This window comes from Nannobrachium achirus, assembly GCF_963921795.1.
Source record: "Nannobrachium achirus genome assembly, chromosome: 13".
Lineage (NCBI taxonomy): Eukaryota > Metazoa > Chordata > Actinopteri > Myctophiformes > Myctophidae > Nannobrachium > Nannobrachium achirus.
In genome coordinates this window covers 41,347,334-41,367,417 of record NC_137833.1, presented here as the reverse complement: position 1 = coordinate 41,367,417, position 20,084 = coordinate 41,347,334, and the positions used below count along the sequence as shown (strand labels likewise).

General features: G+C 42.9%; 1 protein-coding gene across 2 annotated transcripts in view; it reads left to right on the top strand.

Annotated features, from left to right (window-relative positions):
- Positions 1 to 20,084, top strand: part of ltbp1 (latent transforming growth factor beta binding protein 1) — a 193,250-nt gene that overhangs the window by 73,610 nt on the left and 99,556 nt on the right. For both annotated transcript variants that reach the window (XM_080741091.1, XM_080741090.1), the window contains exons 6-8: positions 8,594 to 8,797; positions 10,606 to 10,910; positions 12,960 to 13,062. In XM_080741091.1, coding sequence (XP_080597217.1) covers positions 8,594 to 8,797; positions 10,606 to 10,910; positions 12,960 to 13,062 — 612 coding nt within the window. The remainder of the gene's footprint in view (positions 1 to 8,593; positions 8,798 to 10,605; positions 10,911 to 12,959; positions 13,063 to 20,084) is intronic.

Sequence of the window (20,084 nt, the reverse complement as noted above, 5' to 3'; positions counted from 1 at the left end):
TCCTCTGAGAAGGGGAAATACAGTATAGAGCAGGGGTCTTCAACTTTTTCAGGCCAAGTTGAGAGAGATGAAGCAGGGACCCCCCACAACCTTTTCATAGATTCCATATAGTTTCATTGTTTGACAGCACAATCATCAGTGTATTTTGGGTTCATGTCAATTTGTATTTCCATGTTTGACCACTTGAACCGTCAATACATAATAAACTTGACCTTTAGTCTGCTCTTTTTCCCCTCTACACCAAACCTCTTTCCCGCAAATAGCTGATCGCTGCGAGGCGTTGTGAGCTTGTAGATCGGCTATTTTTGGCAAAGTTCTCCAAATATGGACGCTATGGTTCAAGTGGTCAATATAAAAAAGTTTCTATCACTCAAAGATTTGGAGGACCCCCTGTAGTAACTCTGAGGACCCCCTAGGGGTCCCGGACCCCTGTTGAAGACCCTTGGTATAGAGAGGATGAAGGGGTAGAATATGTGTGTGTGTGTGTGTGTGCGTGCGTGCGTGCGAGAGAGAGGGAGAGAGCGGAGAGAGAGAGAGAGAGAGACATTTCAAAGGTTGAGCCAGAGATGGAATCAGAGACGGGGATGTGGGGTTTCTGAACTGTGTTATTGTCACCATAATGACAGGGTTTGGGAGAAACAGATTTATTACCTCTGTCGTTATGTGTCACCACTGCAAATCCTAAAAAACCCAGTCCTCTGCTAGAGGAGGAAACTCTAAACGAAACAACTCTTTGGGGTTTAGCCGCCGTAGTGGTCGGGATGCTCTGCATGCCAGGCCCAGTGCCCAAAACGAATGGATAATGCCTCCTTGTTGCACGATAGCTGGAGGTGAAATTCATTTATTCTCCCTTTGCTTTTCATGCATAAATGGCTTGAGTTCAGTGCACATAATTGTTATTAAATGAACAATGTACATGTAAATGCTTTCCTTTTGAAATGCTAGACACAAGCATGCTCTTTCCACAACCTTCCTTTTGTTTCTTGCATTTAGTGTACCATTAAATCACCATCCTGTGGAAATCACCATCCCGGGAACGTCCCGGGAACATCTCCGGCCTGTTTATCCTTGTTTGACGTACTCTCCAACAATGCGTTGGAGACGAATAGCGTCTGATCACTACGTTTCTCTCACGCTCAGTTGAGCGATTGACTCGCGGCTTGTTGAGGAGAGGAGATTCCCTAGTTTAGTTCTTGTCCGACGGGGAGCAGCTTTAGCCAGCTGACTCCGTGGCTTCCCCCATCCGTGTAAAGCAGCAACTCTCAGTGGCTCACAGGGAGTGTGTGTGTGTGTGTGTGTGTGTGTGTGTGTGTGTGTGTGTGTGTGTGTGTGTGTGTGTGTGTGTGTGTGTGTGTGTGTGTGTGTGTGTGTGTGTGTGTGTTGGGGGGGACTGGCAGTGTCAGTAGTAGCTTCCCCCCCAGGCTGAGGTTGGCTCATGTCTGGACGTCCATTGGGAGGCCGTAGGAGCTAAAAGAACTGCAGGCAGAAAGCTCCCACTGCGCAGGCTTTTCCAAGTTACACACATGGATGAATTATTATTAGTGAATGCACTTATGACTTATGCACACACCACGCTCACACAGACACAAACAAACACGAGTGCAGACAGTGTGACAGACAGACATTTATGCATATGCACCCGCCATACACTCACACACACACACGCACGCACGGACGCACGCACACACACACACACACACACGCACGCTCTTCTATACGGTACTTGCAAATACTGTGTGTCAGGTGTTGGTACGAACACAGACGCCCAGGGCTGCACTGACCCATGCAGATGCACGCATAAACTCTGAACGAGCACACACACACACACACACACACACACACACACACACGCACACACACACACACACACACACACACACACACACACACACACACACACACACACACACACACACACACACACGCACCACACACACTGACTCCACTCCCCCTCCCCTGCCGTCTGTGTGTGCTGGCCGGCTGCAGACTGGGCTGACAGCTTGATTCATGCCACCAACCCACACGCCATTGACACATATTTCAAATACACTGGAGGGATTCGCTTCCCTCAGCTCTTTTCCAGAGGGCGCCTTAGCAAAAAAAGAAAGGAAAGAAAGAAAGAAAGAAAGAAAGAAAGAAAAACCTTCACCACACCGCCTTAAAGCTGGTACTTACTGAAAAGACTGCTTTATATACACAGTATATCGTTGTTGTCGGGTGGAAACCTTGTATGTCCAACACTGTTAGTTTTGTAACTAATCTAAACTAGTCTGAAACTAGTGAAAACAGCCGATCTACAAGCACACAACGCCTCGCACTGCGAGGCGTTGTGTGCTTGTAGATCTGCTGTTTTCACTACTTTTGTGCGACGGCCTTGTATGATGAGGCATGGCATTACTTTACGAAAAAAGGTACAAATTTGAAACTTGGAGATACGAGGTTTCCACCCGACAACGACGATATGTATGTATATATATAGGCCTAACAGTATACTGTATGTGTGTTACCGTATATATGGGTGTTTCCGACATCCAGATTTGGTGTACCTAATGAGTGTGGGGAGCTGGAGTGAGCGTGTGCAGGACGTGTGGAGACTAGCTGTGGCGCTCTGAAGGAAATACTTCTGTGGCTGAATAATCCTTGGGTGGCTGACAACACTAGAGAGAGAGAGACATAAGGACAACACTTAGAGAGAGAGAGAGAGAGACGTACTGACAACACTTAAAGAGAGAGAGAGAGAGAGAGAGAGAGAGAGAGAGAGAGAGAGAGAGAGAGAGAGAGAGAGAGACATACTGTGCAGTGTGACAACACTTAGAGAGAGAGAGACACATACTGACAACACAGAGAGAGAGAGAGAGAGAGACAGACATACTGACAACAGTTAGAGAGAGAGAGAGAGAGAGAGAGAAAGAGAGACAGACAGACACACTGACAACACTTGGAGAGAGAGACAGACAACACTTGTCAGACAACACTGTCACGAGAGAGAGAGAGAGAGAGAGAGAGAGAGAGAGAGAGAGAGAGAGAGAGAGAGAGAGAGAGAGAGAGAGAGATACTGACAACACTTAGAGAGAGAGAGAGAGAGAGAGATACTGACTAGTAACACGCCTCAGGGCAACAAGCGAGGTCACGCCATGTCTTGGTCATCTGGCCAGTGATGTATATCGGACCATTTTCTCATATATGGAGACCCCTGGTACCCATATATGGAGATCCATGTACTTTAGGTATATGGAAATGCTGTGAGAGCCCAAACATGCTTGCTTACTCAGTTATTCGTTATGTGAAAGTCCTATGATGTCTATGACATCTGACATCATACCCTTTTATGCCCATACATGGAGATCCTTGTCTGTAGAACCAGCCACACAGATATGGTCTGTCGTGGCCATCTGTCTTGGCCATATATGGATTCTGTTAGTGTGGTATGCGGCCGATGTGGCCTCCATATATGGGCATTCCCATATGAAGTTCTGTTAGATATGGGCTTAATATTGATGACATCAGGGAACTCCATATATGGGCATAAAAGGGATTAGTGAAGCCAGAGTGTGATGTCAGAGCGGCAAACCCATTCTGTTAACTCTAACAGAATGGCTTCCCCTGACATCACAGTGTTGTCAGAGCATGATGTCAGAGCGGCAAACCCATAGACCGTAGAAATGTTTACGCGTCCAGACAGAGAGACAGGGCGATTATTATATAATTTTTTCCAAAATGCAACATGTTCCCGGGAGGCGCGACGTGCGCCATTTCCACAGGATGGTGATTTTATGGTACACTAACTTTTTTGTAATTTTCGACGTCCCAACATGACGCGTTGTGAGCTTGTAGATCATCTTAAGTTTGCCAGCCATCTTACAATGAAGCGCTGTATATACTGTAGGGCCTACAGTACGTGTACACATTAAGAGCGCATTGACTGCGGCGCGTTCCCCCGCCCTCAAGTATGACGTAACAGTAAAATGGCTGCCGTGTGAATATAGCCAGCGTCTTGTTGTCATAACAGAAAGTTATAAAAGAAAGAGGAAGAAGCAAAACAGGTGGAAGGCCAGAGTCTCTCCTCGCCTCGGTCTCGCTCAATTTCTTCCCCCGCTCACTTTCCACTGTCCAAAGACGCACTTTGAAGCACCCTGAAAACCCCAGTGTTTACACTATTGCAGGGTGTATCATTACCTCTCCTTCATTGACTAGTGCAGCTGTCACAGGGCTAATGCTTTGTCATCATGTGGGCCAGCGAGCGCCTCAGAGTGAGCGGCCTTACCTGGACCGCCGAGCTTTTTCCTTTTTTTTTTATATATATATATATATATATATAATCAGGCCCGCGGTGTCACAGCTAGGATGGAAAACAAACCCCATCCGAATGAATACATGAATACATTACATTACCAGGCTGCTCAATTAAACGAAGGTTTGCTGAGGAATTATGCAGTCTCCGGGCATAATGGATCATTTGCTGCCCGTGCCACGCTGATGAATATTGATGGTGAGGGAGTCGGCCGACGGGGTTTGGGCGAGCGAGCTGAATGTGTAATGGTGTGGAAAACCCGGGGAAGACAACTATGGGCTGATCAGGCCCAACAGTTGCGTGATATATGCTAGCATGGCTGTGTGTTTCTTGCACACAACTCTTGCACGGATCCATCGTTAGTAATGTTGAAGTTGTGGGCTTCATTTGCAGCCCTGGCAAAGCAACAGCAGCAGACCTTTTAGGAAAAGGCTTTTCCTTTCAAGGAGGTCCCTGGAATGAGGCGATGAGAACAAAAGAAAGATGAATCATTTGGGAGAAAGAAAACTGGATTGGAAAGAAAATGTCAAACAAAGCTAGAGGCTGTTTTATCTACATGGAATGACTTTCTTCAGCATTTAGAAAGTGTTTGTGCGTGTGAGAGATGATATAACATTATAAATCAGGGGTCTTCAACGTTTTCAGGCCAAGGACTCCTTAGTTGAGAGAGAGATGAAGCAGGAACACCCTCTACATTTTGTATAAAATTGTGTTGCAGATTTTCATAGATTTCATGGATAGATTCGTAGACTTGTTTACAGCACTCTCGTCAGTCTATGTTCGATTCATGTTAATGTGTGTTTTCAGATATTTAACCAGTTAAATTGTCGATACTTTGTATCACTCGGTACTTGGTCTGCTCTTTTTTTTACCTCTACAACAAACATATTTGCCGAAAATAGCCGATGAACTTGTAGATCTTCTATTTTCTGCCAAAGTTCTCCTCAGAATAGGGATCTGAGGGTTTCAAGTCGTTCATTTAAAAGAATGATCCTATCACACAAAGATTTGGCGGCCCCCCTGTAGTAACTCTGAGGACCCCCTAGGGGTCCCGGACCCCCTAGGGGTCCCGGACCCCCTGTTGAAGACCCCTGTTTTAAATGGTTAGAGATATGACCAGTGTGTATCATGTAACATGCAACTCATGGCAGACATTCTGGTCTTTCTCAACAGTTTGTTCTCCTGAATGTTCATTGTTGCTATAGAGTTATGAATGTTCATTGTTGCTGTAGAGTTATGAATGTTCATTGTTGCTATAGAGTTATGAATGTTCATAGTTGCTATAGAGTTATGAATGTTCATTGTTGCTGTAGAGTTATGAATGTTCATTGTTGCTATAGAGTTATGAATGTTCATTGTTGCTATAGAGTTATGAATGTTCATTGTTGCTATAGAGTTATGAATGTTCATTGTTGCTATAGAGTTATGAATGTTCATTGTTGCTGTAGAGTTATGAATGTTCATAGTTGCTGTAGAGTTATGAATGTTCATTGTTGCTGTAGAGTTATGAATGTTCATTGTTGCTATAGAGTTATGAATGTTCATTGTTGCTATAGAGTTATGAATGTTCATTGTTGCTATAGAGTTATGAATGTTCATTGTTGCTGTAGAGTTATGAATGTTCATTGTTGCTATAGAGTTATGAATGTTCATTGTTGCTGTAGAGTTATGAATGTTCATTGTTGCTGTAGAGTTATGAATGTTCATTGTTGCTATAGAGTTATGAATGTTCATTGTTGCTATAGAGTTATGAATGTTCATTGTTGCTCTAGAGTTATGAATGTTCATTGTTGCTCTAGAGTTATGAATGTTCATTGTTGCTGTAGAGTTATGAATGCTCATTGTTGCTCTAGAGTTATGAATGTTCATTGTTGCTCTAGAGTTATGAATGTTCATTGTTGCTATAGAGTTATGAATGTTCATTGTTGCTATAGAGTTATGAATGTTCATTGTTGCTATAGAGTTATGAATGTTCATTGTTGCTCTAGAGTTATGAATGTTCATTGTTGCTATAGAGTTATGAATGTTCATTGTTGCTATAGAGTTATGAATGTTCATTGTTGCTATAGAGTTATGAATGTTCATTGTTGCTCTAGAGTTATGAATGTTCATTGTTGCTGTAGAGTTATGAATGTTCATTGTTGCTATAGAGTTATGAATGTTCATTGTTGCTATAGAGTTATGAATGTTCATTGTTGCTCTAGAGTTATGAATGTTCATTGTTGCTCTAGAGTTATGAATGTTCATTGTTGCTGTAGAGTTATGAATGCTCATTGTTGCTCTAGAGTTATGAATGTTCATTGTTGCTATAGAGTTATGAATGTTCATTGTTGCTATAGAGTTATGAATGTTCATTGTTGCTGTAGAGTTATGAATGTTCATTGTTGCTATAGAGTTATGAATGTTCATTGTTGCTGTAGAGTTATGAATGTTCATTGTTGCTCTAGAGTTATGAATGTTCATTGTTGCTGTAGAGTTATGAATGTTCATTGTTGCTCTAGAGTTATGAATGTTCATTGTTGCTGTAGAGTTATGAATGTTCATTGTTGCTATAGAGTTATGAATGTTCATTGTTGCTGTAGAGTTATGAATGTTCATTGTTGCTCTAGAGTTATGAATGTTCATTGTTGCTGTAGAGTTATGAATGTTCATTGTTGCTATAGAGTTATGAATGTTCATTGTTGCTGTAGAGTTATGAATGTTCATTGTTGCTGTAGAGTTATGAATGTTCATTGTTGCTATAGAGTTATGAATGTTCATTGTTGCTGTAGAGTTATGAATGTTCATTGTTGCTATAGAGTTATGAATGTTCATTGTTGCTATAGAGTTATGAATGTTCATTGTTGCTATAGAGTTATGAATGTTCATTGTTGGCTATAGAGTTATGAATGTTCATTGTTGCTGTAGAGTTATGAATGTTCATTGTTGCTGTAGAGTTATGAATGTTCATTGTTGCTATAGAGTTATGAATGTTCATTGTTGCTGTAGAGTTATGAATGTTCATTGTTGCTCTAGAGTTATGAATGTTCATTGTTGCTATAGAGTTATGAATGTTCATTGTTGCTATAGAGTTATGAATGTTCATTGTTGCTGTAGAGTTATGAATGTTCATTGTTGCTATAGAGTTATGAATGTTCATTGTTGCTATAGAGTTATGAATGTTCATTGTTGCTATAGAGTTATGAATGTTCATTGTTGCTATAGAGTTATGAATGTTCATTGTTGCTGTAGAGTTATGAATGTTCATTGTTGCTGTAGAGTTATGAATGTTCATTGTTGCTATAGAGTTATGAATGTTCATTGTTGCTGTAGAGTTATGAATGTTCATTGTTGCTGTAGAGTTATGAATGTTCATTGTTGCTGTAGAGTTATGAATGTTCATTGTTGCTGTAGAGTTATGAATGTTCATTGTTGCTATAGAGTTATGAATGTTCATTGTTGCTATAGAGTTATGAATGTTCATTGTTGCTATAGAGTTATGAATGTTCATTGTTGCTGTAGAGTTATGAATGTTCATTGTTGCTGTAGAGTTATGAATGTTCATTGTTGCTATAGAGTTATGAATGTTCATTGTTGCTGTAGAGTTATGAATGTTCATTGTTGCTATAGAGTTATGAATGTTCATTGTTGCTGTAGAGTTATGAATGTTCATTGTTGCTATAGAGTTATGAATGTTCATTGTTGCTGTAGAGTTATGAATGTTCATAGTTGCTGTAGAGTTTTCATTGTTGCTGTAGAGTTAGTGAAAGGTTCGCTTGCAAATTAAACGGGTTTAACGAAGCGAAGGCCGGCCGTCTACAAACACTGCAGCAGTGGGTTCACATTGCATCAGACATTATTACCAAGTATAATTCACACTATCACCATTCTCCCTGTCATGGTGTAATTCTCTCAGTATCGTGTTGTTCTCCTTTCCACGACACTGCGGTGTCTCCTGTCTTATGTTTGCGTGGTGCAAATCACATAATTGCCCAATTACTGTACCTGTGTTCTTTCCTAACAGACAGAAGATGCATTAGCATACCTTATGTGTGTGTGTATGTGTGTGTGTGTGTGTGTGTGTGTGTGTGTGTGTGTGTGTGTGTGTGTGTGCATGCGTAAGTGCGTGTGTGCATGCATGCGTGCAATCTGTGCATGCATGTGTGCGTGCGTGCAATCCGTCCATGTGGCCTGTGTTTTTGCATACTTTTTTCCTTATATCAAATCAAATCATCACATTCACTGACTAGAGGGTAGCTTGCGGGGGCAGGTTGTTCTCTTTCTTAGCGCCTTCAATGCTATCACTGTGCATCTGCTTTTCAGTGGTGTGCCACCTGCCCTGCATAAACGGCGGCAAGTGCAGTGCCAGGGACAAGTGTCAGTGTCCGCCCAACTTCACGGGGAAGTTCTGCCAGATGCCCATTCAGAACGGGCACCATCAGCAGCAGACGTCAGGCAGCTACGGCCAGTCCCACGTCCACTCCACACACACTGTGCCCCTGACCTACAGCAATGGACACAACCCTGGTAAGTAGGGCTGTCGCAATTATTACACAATCGTCTAATCGCAAATTATTTGACATAATCGCAATTATATCGTCATAATTGTGAATGTTGAAAAATGTTCATACATTTTCAGAAATAGTTGAAATAGCAGATCTACAAGCTCACAACGCGTCGCATCGCATTGTGAGCCTGTAGATCGGCTATTTCCACTATCAATGTTATTTTTTAAGTAGTAAGTTGTCAAATATGTCAGTAATTTTTTGTGTGTATTTAGCTTATGTGTCATATCTGCCATGTGCAACTTCAAAGCCTAAAAGCCAAACAGAAATGTAATTGTCAACGACAAACACACAATTAAATCTTTAATCGCAATTATTTGAGTGACAATTAATCGTCATGTAAAATGTCATATCGTGACAGCCCTACTGGTAAGACCCAATCAACAAAAGCAATCAATCAATCAAGTAAATAATGTGGGAGTTTACATTTGGGGCTGGGGTGGCCGGAGGTTTACAGAAGTGGGTTTATGAGTGCGGTTTGAATTCCCCGCTCAACAGGACAATCTGATTTGTTGACATTAATAACTGGATTAGAACAATGTCAAACCAATGTTTCCACCGACAACTGACTTTATCAGACAAGACCCTTTTTTAACGGTTGGATTTCATTTTTCAGAATGACAGATGGCACAACATTGTTGGCCAAAGCATAAATCAGGCTTTAAATGTGTGTTGCGATCAAGTAATCCAATGGCAAGCATATAGTATCTATCGCAATAGCTGTACAAATAATATCTCTTAAATGCTATAATAGGTGTCTGTCAAGTAATGACTGTAATCAAAAGGTACAGTCTTAGGTTAATAGGAAGTAGGGATGTTGTGAGTAACCGTTAGTTTAATTCAACATAAGTTACCTCTGTTATTGTACTTGTGTGAATTCCAGTCTTATTACCATGACATGAAGCATGGCCTTGTTAGTTCAACACATGAGTCATACAGTATGCCACAGCTGTCAGCCTGCTGATTGGGTTAGTGTGTTTCTAAGTGTTTCTAATAAGCTACGCATTTCTACACACACCCCTATCACAGCCCATTAATCGCATCAAGGCGGTCCATTTGAATTTGGCTCCCTCCTACACTTGATCTAGCCTCGTAAACCGCCCTCTTCCGGAAACCATTTCATTTCTGGAATCCTCCTGGATTACGGAAGTTGGTCGTTTACTAGGCTACACTTGATCCAGGCGACTCCAAAGCTGCCTTACTTGCTGTTGCCGGCGAAGCTTCACCACCTGAGCCTCCACCCTTCTGGTTCAGAGGCACAGCCCAAAGGTTAAACTCCAATTCAATGCATTGCTCTGCATTGAATCCGCCAAATCTTTGTGTGATCATGTTTGATCACTTGGTTAGCCAAAAAAATGCCGATCTACAAGCTCACAACACCTTGCGCTGCGAGGCGTTGTGAGCTTGTAGATCGGCTATTTTTTGGAACAGAAGTTTGGTGTAGAGGGAAAAGAAGAGCAGACTATAGTAGGTATTGACAGTTCAAGTGGTTAAATATGAAATAAATACACATTAATCCAACCTACACAGATGATAGTGCTGTCAAGTCTAAACTGTAATAATCCATGTACATTTTTAATCTGCAACACAATTTTATACGATATGTAGTCGGGGTCCCTGCTTCATCTCTCTCAGAGCTAAGGGGTCCTTGGCCTGAAAATGTTGAAGACCCCTGGTCTAGAGTGTTCCTGTAGGAATATACCCATGTTGAGTGCCGTTATCAAAGGCGGTCGTTCTATTAGCCCTGCCTTTCCCCTCTCTCTCCCCCAGTGAAGTTCAGCCCCAACATCGTCAACATCCACGTCAAGCATCCCCCAGAGGCCTCGGTTCAGATCCACCAGGTCTCTCAGCTGGACAACCACAACAACAACCACAACCGAGGCCACCAGCCAGGCTCCTCCTCGTCGTCCTCCTCCAGCTACAGCTACCACCACGTGGAGAGCAGCCAGAAGATCCAGCACCAGGGCCACAACGTGCTCTACCCCAGCCAGCACGGCTACCAGCTGCCCCAGTACCAGCCGGTCACCTCCAAGAGCCAGCTGGGCCGCTGCTTCCAGGAGACCACTGGAAGTCAGGTAAACCACTGTGTCCCAATAGCAGAAAGTGCACAGCACACCAGTCCTTATGACGTGCCAGCCAACGAGACACACTCTAATCAGCTAGCTGCCGATGCAAACTTTTTATTACACAGAAAGGACCAACGTTTCGGACAGACAAGCTGCCTTCTTCAGGGTATCCCAAACAGTGGGCCGGACCAAATATATATATATACTGTATGTAATGTATATGTGGGCATTTCTTTTGAGGTGTCTTGATTGTGAGAGCTCGCTGTCCCTCTGTGAGTTTCATCCCAAGGTTGTTTTGGTGTTTTCAGCACCCTCTGGTGGACACATTTGCAGACGTACATTACACATAATGCAATCGACAGGACAGACAGACGGAGGGACAGACAGACAGACAGACAGACAGACAGACAGACAGACAGACAGACAGACAGACTGACTCGTTAGAAAAGTTTTGCAAGGCTCAACTAAATGAACCAATATCGTTGGTCAGAGCGATTTTTTTTTCCCAGACCATTCTGAGGCTGTATTATTCAGAATTCTACCCTCATCTAAAACGACAGTCGCTCACTCAGACAGTGCCATCGTCCATTTAAATCAATCCAACTGGATACATTTCAGTACATCTTGTCTGCCTAATCGGCTTATACCAAGAAAGTGCAGATCTCATCTGAATAACTTCTATACATCCCAGCAGGTTATTAGCCATACTGGTGTGTTGTTCCCCCTATCCGCCGCAGATCACCGCTCAATTTGGTTTGCATTCTGCAGTCAAATTGGTGTTGTAAAGATAAGAGACTTATCAGTGGGGATGGATGGAGAGGGAGAAAGATGTACGTCTCTGTGTGCCCATCTGTTTTGCACTGGATAGTGTGCGTGTGTGTGCGTGTGCGTGCGTGCGTGCGTGCGCCTGTCTGTGTCTGTACGTGTGGTGTGTGTGCGCGCGCGCGCGCGCATGTTTAGGATATGACACAGAGACACAGAGATGAAGGTTTCAACACAGCACAGATTATTACCACTTTAATAAGACAGAGTCTTTCCCATTATCTTCTCCATATTCCATTTCCATCCCTCTCTTTCATTCTTATCCTTCATCTGTTCCCTTTTTCCTTCCTCACAATCTCTCTTTACCTCCTCTATCTGCTATATTACCTCCCGCTGCTTCTCTCACTCATTCTCGCTCATCTTCACTTTCCATCTCTTTTCTTTTCAGTCCCACTACCGATATCCCCGTTTAGGGCAGTCACAATTATTACATAATCTTCTAATCGCAATTATTTGGCATAATCGCAATTGTTTTGTGATAATCGTCATAATCGTTTACATGTTGAAAAATGTTCAAACATTTAAAAAATAGTGGACATAGCAGATCTACAGGCTCACAACGCGTCGCGTTGCGACACGTTGTGAGCCTGTAGATCGGCTATTTCCACTATCAATGTTCTTTTTTGGAGCTGTGTGGAACACAAGCTCCCCTATACGTGGCCGTGTGTGTAGGTATGTGGGTGGGTATGTGGGTATGTGGGTGGGTGGGTGGGTCTGTATGTAGCCTGTATGTAGTAACCCTGGGTGACCAGAGAGGTGCTGTTGAGTCTAGCCTGCCCTGAGCATCAACTGCAATACACACACACACACACACACACACACACACACACACACACACACACACACACACACACACACACACACACACACACACACACACAGCTCCACTTCGAACAGAGGTTCGATTTTAAGTATAAGGTTGTCAAATATGTCAGTAATTTCTTTGTATATTTAAGTTATGTGTCATATCTACCATGTGCAACTTCAAAGCCTAAAAGCCAAACAGAAATGTAATTGTCAACGACAAATACACAATTAAATCGTTAATCGCAATTATTTGAGTGACAATTAATCGTCATGGACAATGTCATAATCGTGACAGCCCTAATCCCAGTCTTTCTTCACCTTTTCTCCCTCGTCTGCAATTTCCATCCCTCGTATTTTAATCTCTCTGTTTCTGTCTGTCTCTTCTCTCTCTCCCTGTGTGACTGTGTGACTGTGTGTTGTGTGTATCAGTGTGGGAAGGCTCTTCCAGGACTCAGTAAACAGGAGGACTGCTGTGCGTCCATCGGGACCTCCTGGGGTTTCCACAAATGCCAGAAATGTCCCAAGAACCCGTGTAAGTAACACACATGTGCTGTATAAGAGATGCTCAGCTCATAAGAAGTATTGATGGAAGTGGAAGTGGTGGAAGAAGTACTCACATGTTTAACTTGAGTAAAAGTATCAATACGAAAAGTCTGGTATTCATAATTTACTTTTGTAGCAGTACAAAAGTATGGGTATCAACATATAAAATTCAAATTGCCAAAATATATAAAGAGCTTAAGTGGTTCATGCATGTTAAGTAATTCAAATCTAAATCTAAAAGGTAACTAGTAACTAAAGTTTTCCAATAATTGTAGTGGAGTAGAAGGAAAAGTACTGAAAATTAGAAATACTCCTCAAAATTGTCCATAACTTATTATCTGCCAAAAAGTTTTTTTCAAACGCCCAGACCACCAAACTAAGCACGTCTTTTTTTCGTCTTTTTTTTTTCTTTTTTGCCTTTTTCAAATTCGAAAAATAGAATAATATTCTGTGACCACTTGAAAAGGTAAGGAAAACCTAAAAATAGCTGTCAGTGGTCAGTGGTTTGGATAAATATTCTTGGCGGTGAATGAGTTCAGTACAGTAGTTGAGTAAATGTACTTAGTCGCTTTACACCACTGGTTCTGGGGTCTAGAGTTTATGAGATTTCTTTTTTTGTTTGCTTCCAACAATGGTTGCGTGTCCTGAAACAGAGGCGGTTGACACATTTGAAAAGTTCAGCTGAAAAGGTGTGGTGGTGGGGGGCGGGGGTTCAGTCAAGAAAATGCCATGTGGGGGCAAAGAGGACATTAGAGGAGGAAGGGAGTGGGTGTGGGCAGTGGAGGAAACAGTGAGTTCAGTGAAACACACACAAGTGTGTCTGTGCTGACTCACATGGCAAACGGAGCCGACTCCTTCCTCAGCCCTGTTCTGTTTTCCAGGAACAATCCAATTCCTCTTAAAACACGGATCCCTGGGTATATTACTGACTCACCTAACAACATTCTTCCTAAAGAATCTCACTTTACGGTGGTTCCCAAACCAGTCACCACTTTCTTTTGTTTCTCACAGCCAGGCATTACGACACAACGCTCTAGGTTTTGTCCATATTTGGATGAAATGCCGCTTGAACAGACGCAGACTCCCCGATCCAGACATATCAACTTCATCTCTCCCACTCGCTTGTTTAAAGTTTGGAAACGCTGATACGCTGCAATGCTAACAAATGTCTGAAAATTGTGGGGAGCCGGCCTCAGACAGAAACAAACTATATACAGAAGCTTTAAATTAATTTGAATTGACATTTCATGCTTTTTTGTGCTTGACGCAGAAAGCGTAAAAGGCATGCGAGAAAAAAATGTAGCTCAGTGACATCCATTGAAATGAAATGACAAATATCGCAAGCCCTATTTGGCACGGCAGCGTAACTACAATATATCGGCGTTGTCCCAGCGAGCGAGACTCTTAGAAAGCCATTGTTCAGACTCGGAGTCACACTGACATGTGAGTGACAGCGGGGAAACCTCGCCGTGTCTTCCCGGCATGAGTTCTACCATGACACACTGGTAAGACTAATATACAACGTCTCTACATTCCAACGCCAATATATTCAGAGTGACAACATTTAATCCACTGTCATCCTGCCTGTAAGAGATACGCCGCCACAGCATTTCAAGGGTATAATTGTACACCCTAGTAAAAATACTAGGGTGTTCATTTAACTGCGTGAGTGTCACTTTTTACACCCGTGGAATGAAATGATCACTCAGGACTTTCGCTGTATAGCATTATCATAATAACCTGGTACATCTTCTTCTTTTTTTTCTTCTAAACATCGTCCCACAATACATTTGGAGCCAAAAGGTGCAGCTGCCTTGAAACCTACACCTTAAAATGTGTCTCAATGCATCCGCATGAAGCTCTCTCTCTCTCTCTCTCTCTCTCTCTCTCTCTCTCTCTCTCTCTCTCTCTCTCTCTCTCTCTCTCTCTCTCTCTCTCTCTCTCTCTCTCTGTACTCAGTAAAATGTTCAGTGTTCATTTAAAGAATGCACTCGGGATTGAACCCCAGCACGCCTAGCTGGTGGGGGGAGGGGGCTATCGCCAAAAATTGTAGATCTACAAGCTCACAGCGCTCTCGCAAACAAGGTTTCGTGTAAACAGAAAAAAAACGCGGTCCAAATACAGTTGTAACCCATGTCCCTTTACTAAGAATAGAGGGTTTAAGAAGTGGTTACAGTGCACCACGCATCAGCTGGCAACAGGCAGAATAAAGCAGCCGAGTCACTGCGAGTGAGGAACATTATACCGCCCTTGTGTTTATCTGGGTATAAAAAGACTCGCGACGTTCACCCTGGGGTTTATTTCCAGGGGGGGGGGGGGGGGGGGGGGAGCACTAAATGCCTCTGTGGCATTCGGCGTGCCCCCCCCCCTCTCACCACCACCTCCACCACCCCTCTCCCCATGCTTCCTGCCCCCTTGTGGCTTATTTTAGAGAGGTTGTTAGCCAGAGTAGGCAGGAGGGAAGGAGATTAGGAGCTTTGGCCGGAGCTCGGTTCCATGTGCGGTGGCTGGTAGCCGTCCCAAGCTCCCGGCTCCCTTTTATAGAAACTTGGAATTTCTCCCCCCAAAAAGCCAAAGCTATGGGATCTAGAGCAGGGGTCTTCAACAGGGGGTCCGGGACCCCTAGGGGATCCTCGGAGTTACTACAGGGGGTCCTCCAAATCTTTGTGTGATAGAAACCTCTTTTTTCTCCTTTTTTTATGAACCACTTGAACCCTAGCCTCTTTATTCGGAGAACTTTAGCCAAAAATAGCAGATCTACAAGCTCACAACGCCTCGCGCTGCGAGGCGTTGTGAGCTTGTAGATCGGCTATTTTTGGCAAAGCGCTTTGCTGTAGAGGGGAAAAAGAGCAGACTAAGTACAGAGTGAAAGGTCAAGTTTTTTAAGTATTGACGGTTCAAGTGGTTAGATATCTGAAAACACAAATTGACACAAATCCAAAATAAACTGATGATTGTGCTGTCAAACGATGAAACGATATGGAATCTATGAACAGATTTTGGGGGTCCCTGCTTCATCTCTCTCTCAACTAAAGGGTCCTTGGCCTGAAAACGTTGAAGACCCCGGATCTAGAGCATGAGAATACGTGCGTGCTATTGAGCATGTGTGGGCTTGCGTCAGGTCCTCATATAATTGTGTATTTGCATGTTTGCTATGGGTTTCCCCTTAAACCCAGACGGGGGAGGCAGTATGCACGTTGGGGTGGGGGTTAGTTTCACTTGAATGCCCTCGGAGGGAGTAAATAAAAAGCTAATTTGTCCCATAGAACAGGCTATCGTTCCTCAGCTTTCAGACAGATATCAAAGTACCATTAGTGCAAGAGAGCTCTCCACAAATAGATTAAACCCTTTCATTTGATTGCTATCATATAATAGCAAAGCAGCTTATTTAGCTCTGGACTCTGCGGGGCCTCCCTCGTCTATATCAACTCTGTTTCATTCACCTCGAAAGTATCGGAGCTGGAAACTCTTTACCTCGAATGACTCGGTTTAGCTCTTGTTGTAGAGTAGACGTTAGGGTTTATAGCCGTGTCAGACTGGAACAACAACAATATCAGATCACTGAACCACAGAGTTGTTATCCTGACCTCGCCACAGTGGGGAGAGTACTCAAGTACTGTACTTAAGTACAATTCTGAGGTATTGTTTACTTTACTGGAGTGTTATAAAATGTTCTATCGTTTTATTTCTACTCCACTACATCTCAAAGGCAAATATTGTACTTTTACTTTGCATTGTGCATTGTGAGCTTGCTATTTTCAAAGGATTTTCATACATTTTAAAACATGGGACCTCCTGCATAATGAGTACTTTTACTTTTGGTACATTCAAGTACATTTTGACGCCTATACTTTTGCCCTTTTACTCAAGTAAACTTTGAATACCGAACTTGTAATTGTAACAGACTAGTTATACAATAGGGTATTGATACTTTTACTTAAAGGAGTAGTGAGTAGGAGATTTTGAGTTCAATAATATTTGTATATTATATATTTGTATTTGTCGCATTACTAAGACAAAAATGTGATTATATAAAATGTACCCCATTGATGCCAGCTATGCATTTGGTTTCCCATCCGGAATCAATGGGGGTAAATGTAAATTTGTTATCAAATTATTGTCTTAGGAATGTGACAAAAAACAAAATATTATTGAACTCAAGTCTCCTTGCTGTGAGTAATCAATATAAAATAAGTCATTTTGGGGGAGAACTCCTTTAAGTAAAACAAAAAATGTGCACCTCTTCCATCACCGTCTCTCCGTTCCTGAGTCTATATTATTTCTTAACCCATTTAGGCCTGAACACATTATGACGCAATATTTTATGCTTTAAATATTAAAAAAATAGCAGATATACAAGCTCACAGCGCGGCACCGAGTGCCGCGCTGCAAGCTTGTAGATCTGCTATTTTTGAAAAATCGTGAAAATTAGAATTTTGACCCAAAAAAACCTATGTTTCTATGTCAGCAATCTGGCCAGCCATCGTCAACGAAAAGGTCCTTTTCACTTCAACTGGAGCTCAGTTTTAGTCTGTTCTTGAGAGACTACTATGTCAGTGGTGCTCAAACCTTTTCATGTGAAGGACTCCCAAAATGATATTTATTTGGCCACGGACCCCCATTTCAAAATATCTAGTTCCAGGGACCACCCAGAAGCAAAATTTGAGTTACAAACGTTCGCTTTGAAAATACATATATTCAAAGATTTGCACACATTTTCACGACTTTTTCAAAAATAGCAGATCTACAAGCTCGCAGCGCGGCACTCGGTGCCGCGCTGTGAGCTTGTATATCTGCTATTTTTCACTGGTTAAAGCATTCAATAATCCTAGGCCTAAAAACCAAACAGAACGTAGCGTTTAACCTCCAAACAGAGAGGACTGTGGGAGGTGCTACAAAGACCCAGTGTTTCCCCCTCCCTCTGTTTCGTCCCCAGGAATGGCAGGGGCGCAAGGTTAGCGTCTCTGTGCAGACATGCCATGAACCACCTCATTGTGCCCTGGAGACACTTGTAGCTGGTATAGAAATTGGGCTTTACCCTGCAAACAAACATGGCCTTGTTGTTCTCCCGTTGAGTAAGTTAACAATCTCCTTGTCAGGTATTTGGGTACCACCTCGCCACTGGGTGCCTTTGTCCGCCGCTAGCCTCTTACAAGCCTAGAGCCACTTATAGCTGCACAGGGAGAGTTTGGAGTTTGACTTTTTCCAGTCCGTGTCACTCCTCTCAGCTTAAAAGTGGGTGGCTTTGTTCTGAGCCAGCGGTAACATGGAGAAATGGGATTTCAATACTTTCAGGAGGACCGTGTCCTCAGGCTCCCTCTGCCTCTGTCATATTCTCTTTACCTTGCTCTCCCTGTCGTCATGCTGCGTCTGCTCTCTCTCTCTCTCTCTCTCTCTGTCTCTCTCTCTGTCTCTCTCTCTCTCTCTCTGTCTCTCTCTGTCTCTCTCTGTCTCTCTCTCTCTCTCTCTCTCTCTCTCTCTCTCTGTCTCTCTCTCTCTCTCTCTCTCTCTCTCTCTCTCTCTCTCTCTCTCTCTCTCTCTCTCTCTCTCTGTCTGTGTCTCTTGCTCTCTCAGCCCTCTCCCTCTCACACGCTGTCTTTGGCTCTGTTGTTTACTATATCGACGTTGTCGGGTGGAAACCTTGTATGTCCAAAACCGTTCCTTTTTAGTGTGATTGCCCAACAGGGTTCAACGGGAATTGTGTACTTGCATTTTCTGTGGAGAAAAGTTCTATAGTTTAATTGATATTCATTTATCAGTGAATGAATTTCCCCCATTGACTTATAATGGGAATCAAAAAGTCTCCCATTCAAGTATTTTTTTCTCGGAAACCATAAGGCTTACAGTCTCTCCATCTCTTCCTCTCTCAGCTCTCTCGTCCCCCACTCCCTCTATCTCACCCCCCCCCCACCTTCACTCACTCTCTCTCTCTCTCTCTCTCTCTCTCTCTCTCTCTCTCTCTCTCTCTCTCTCTCTCTCTCTCTCTCTCTCTCTCTCTGTCTCAAACTCAACCAGAGAACTTGTCAACCAACTTGTGTGGCATTTTACCATGCAAGTAATTAGCGTCAACCTTTCCGAGATGAAGCAGCATGGATATATGATGTTTGGCATTTGGAAGTAGCAGGAGGTGGGGACGGGATGATGTCTTACACCTGTTTTGCCCTGGAAGTTCAAAGAGAAAGAAAATCTATTTAACCCAATAAGGCCTGAGGCCGATTCTACCAATGCCTTCTAAATCAGTAGTTCTCAAACTTTTTGGTGGTCGAGGACCCCATCTGAAAATGTGTTGTGCCACGACCCCTCCAGAAGAGAACATTTGTGTTAGAAAATTCAAAATGATTCAAAAACACTTTTCAAAAATGTGGTACCATAGTTTTGTACTTTTTTCTGTTTTGTATGTGTCTATGGAGTTAACATTACTCTAATAGACACCCAGTTGTGGTTATAATATGCAATCATGTCTTCCCTGTGTATTTTTGGTTACTTCAAGAAAGCTGAAAGCCTCTGAGTCAAAAGGCCCGATCAAAACGTTAATGGCCGGGTTTCCCAAAGCGATTTTAGCCCATCGTAAGCCCATCGTAGCTCACGCATGGACGTAGAGACCAAGCCCCGATCGTCATGTTCCCATGTTTACATGGGTTCGGGCAGAGCGACTTATTTATCCCCCTACAACTACACCATCATTCAGATTTCACAAACAAAGTGCTTAAATAAGTCTCACACTTGTCTAAATACGGTACGGCTTTCCATAATTACTCGTATCCTGCGTTTTCTTTAATAAGAAGCCTTTTTATCCGATCACTGTCTGTTTATCTCTGTGGGGTTGGTGCGCATGGGGAACACCAGGAAATACATGGGAAAACAGAACGCGATCGGATAAAGCCAAGGCTTCTTATTAAAGAACACGGAGGATACAGGTAATTATAGAAAGCCGTACCGTATTTAGACAGGAGTGAGACTTTATTAACACCTTCTAAGCCTGGCCGTACTCCCTCGGACTTCCTACTTGGT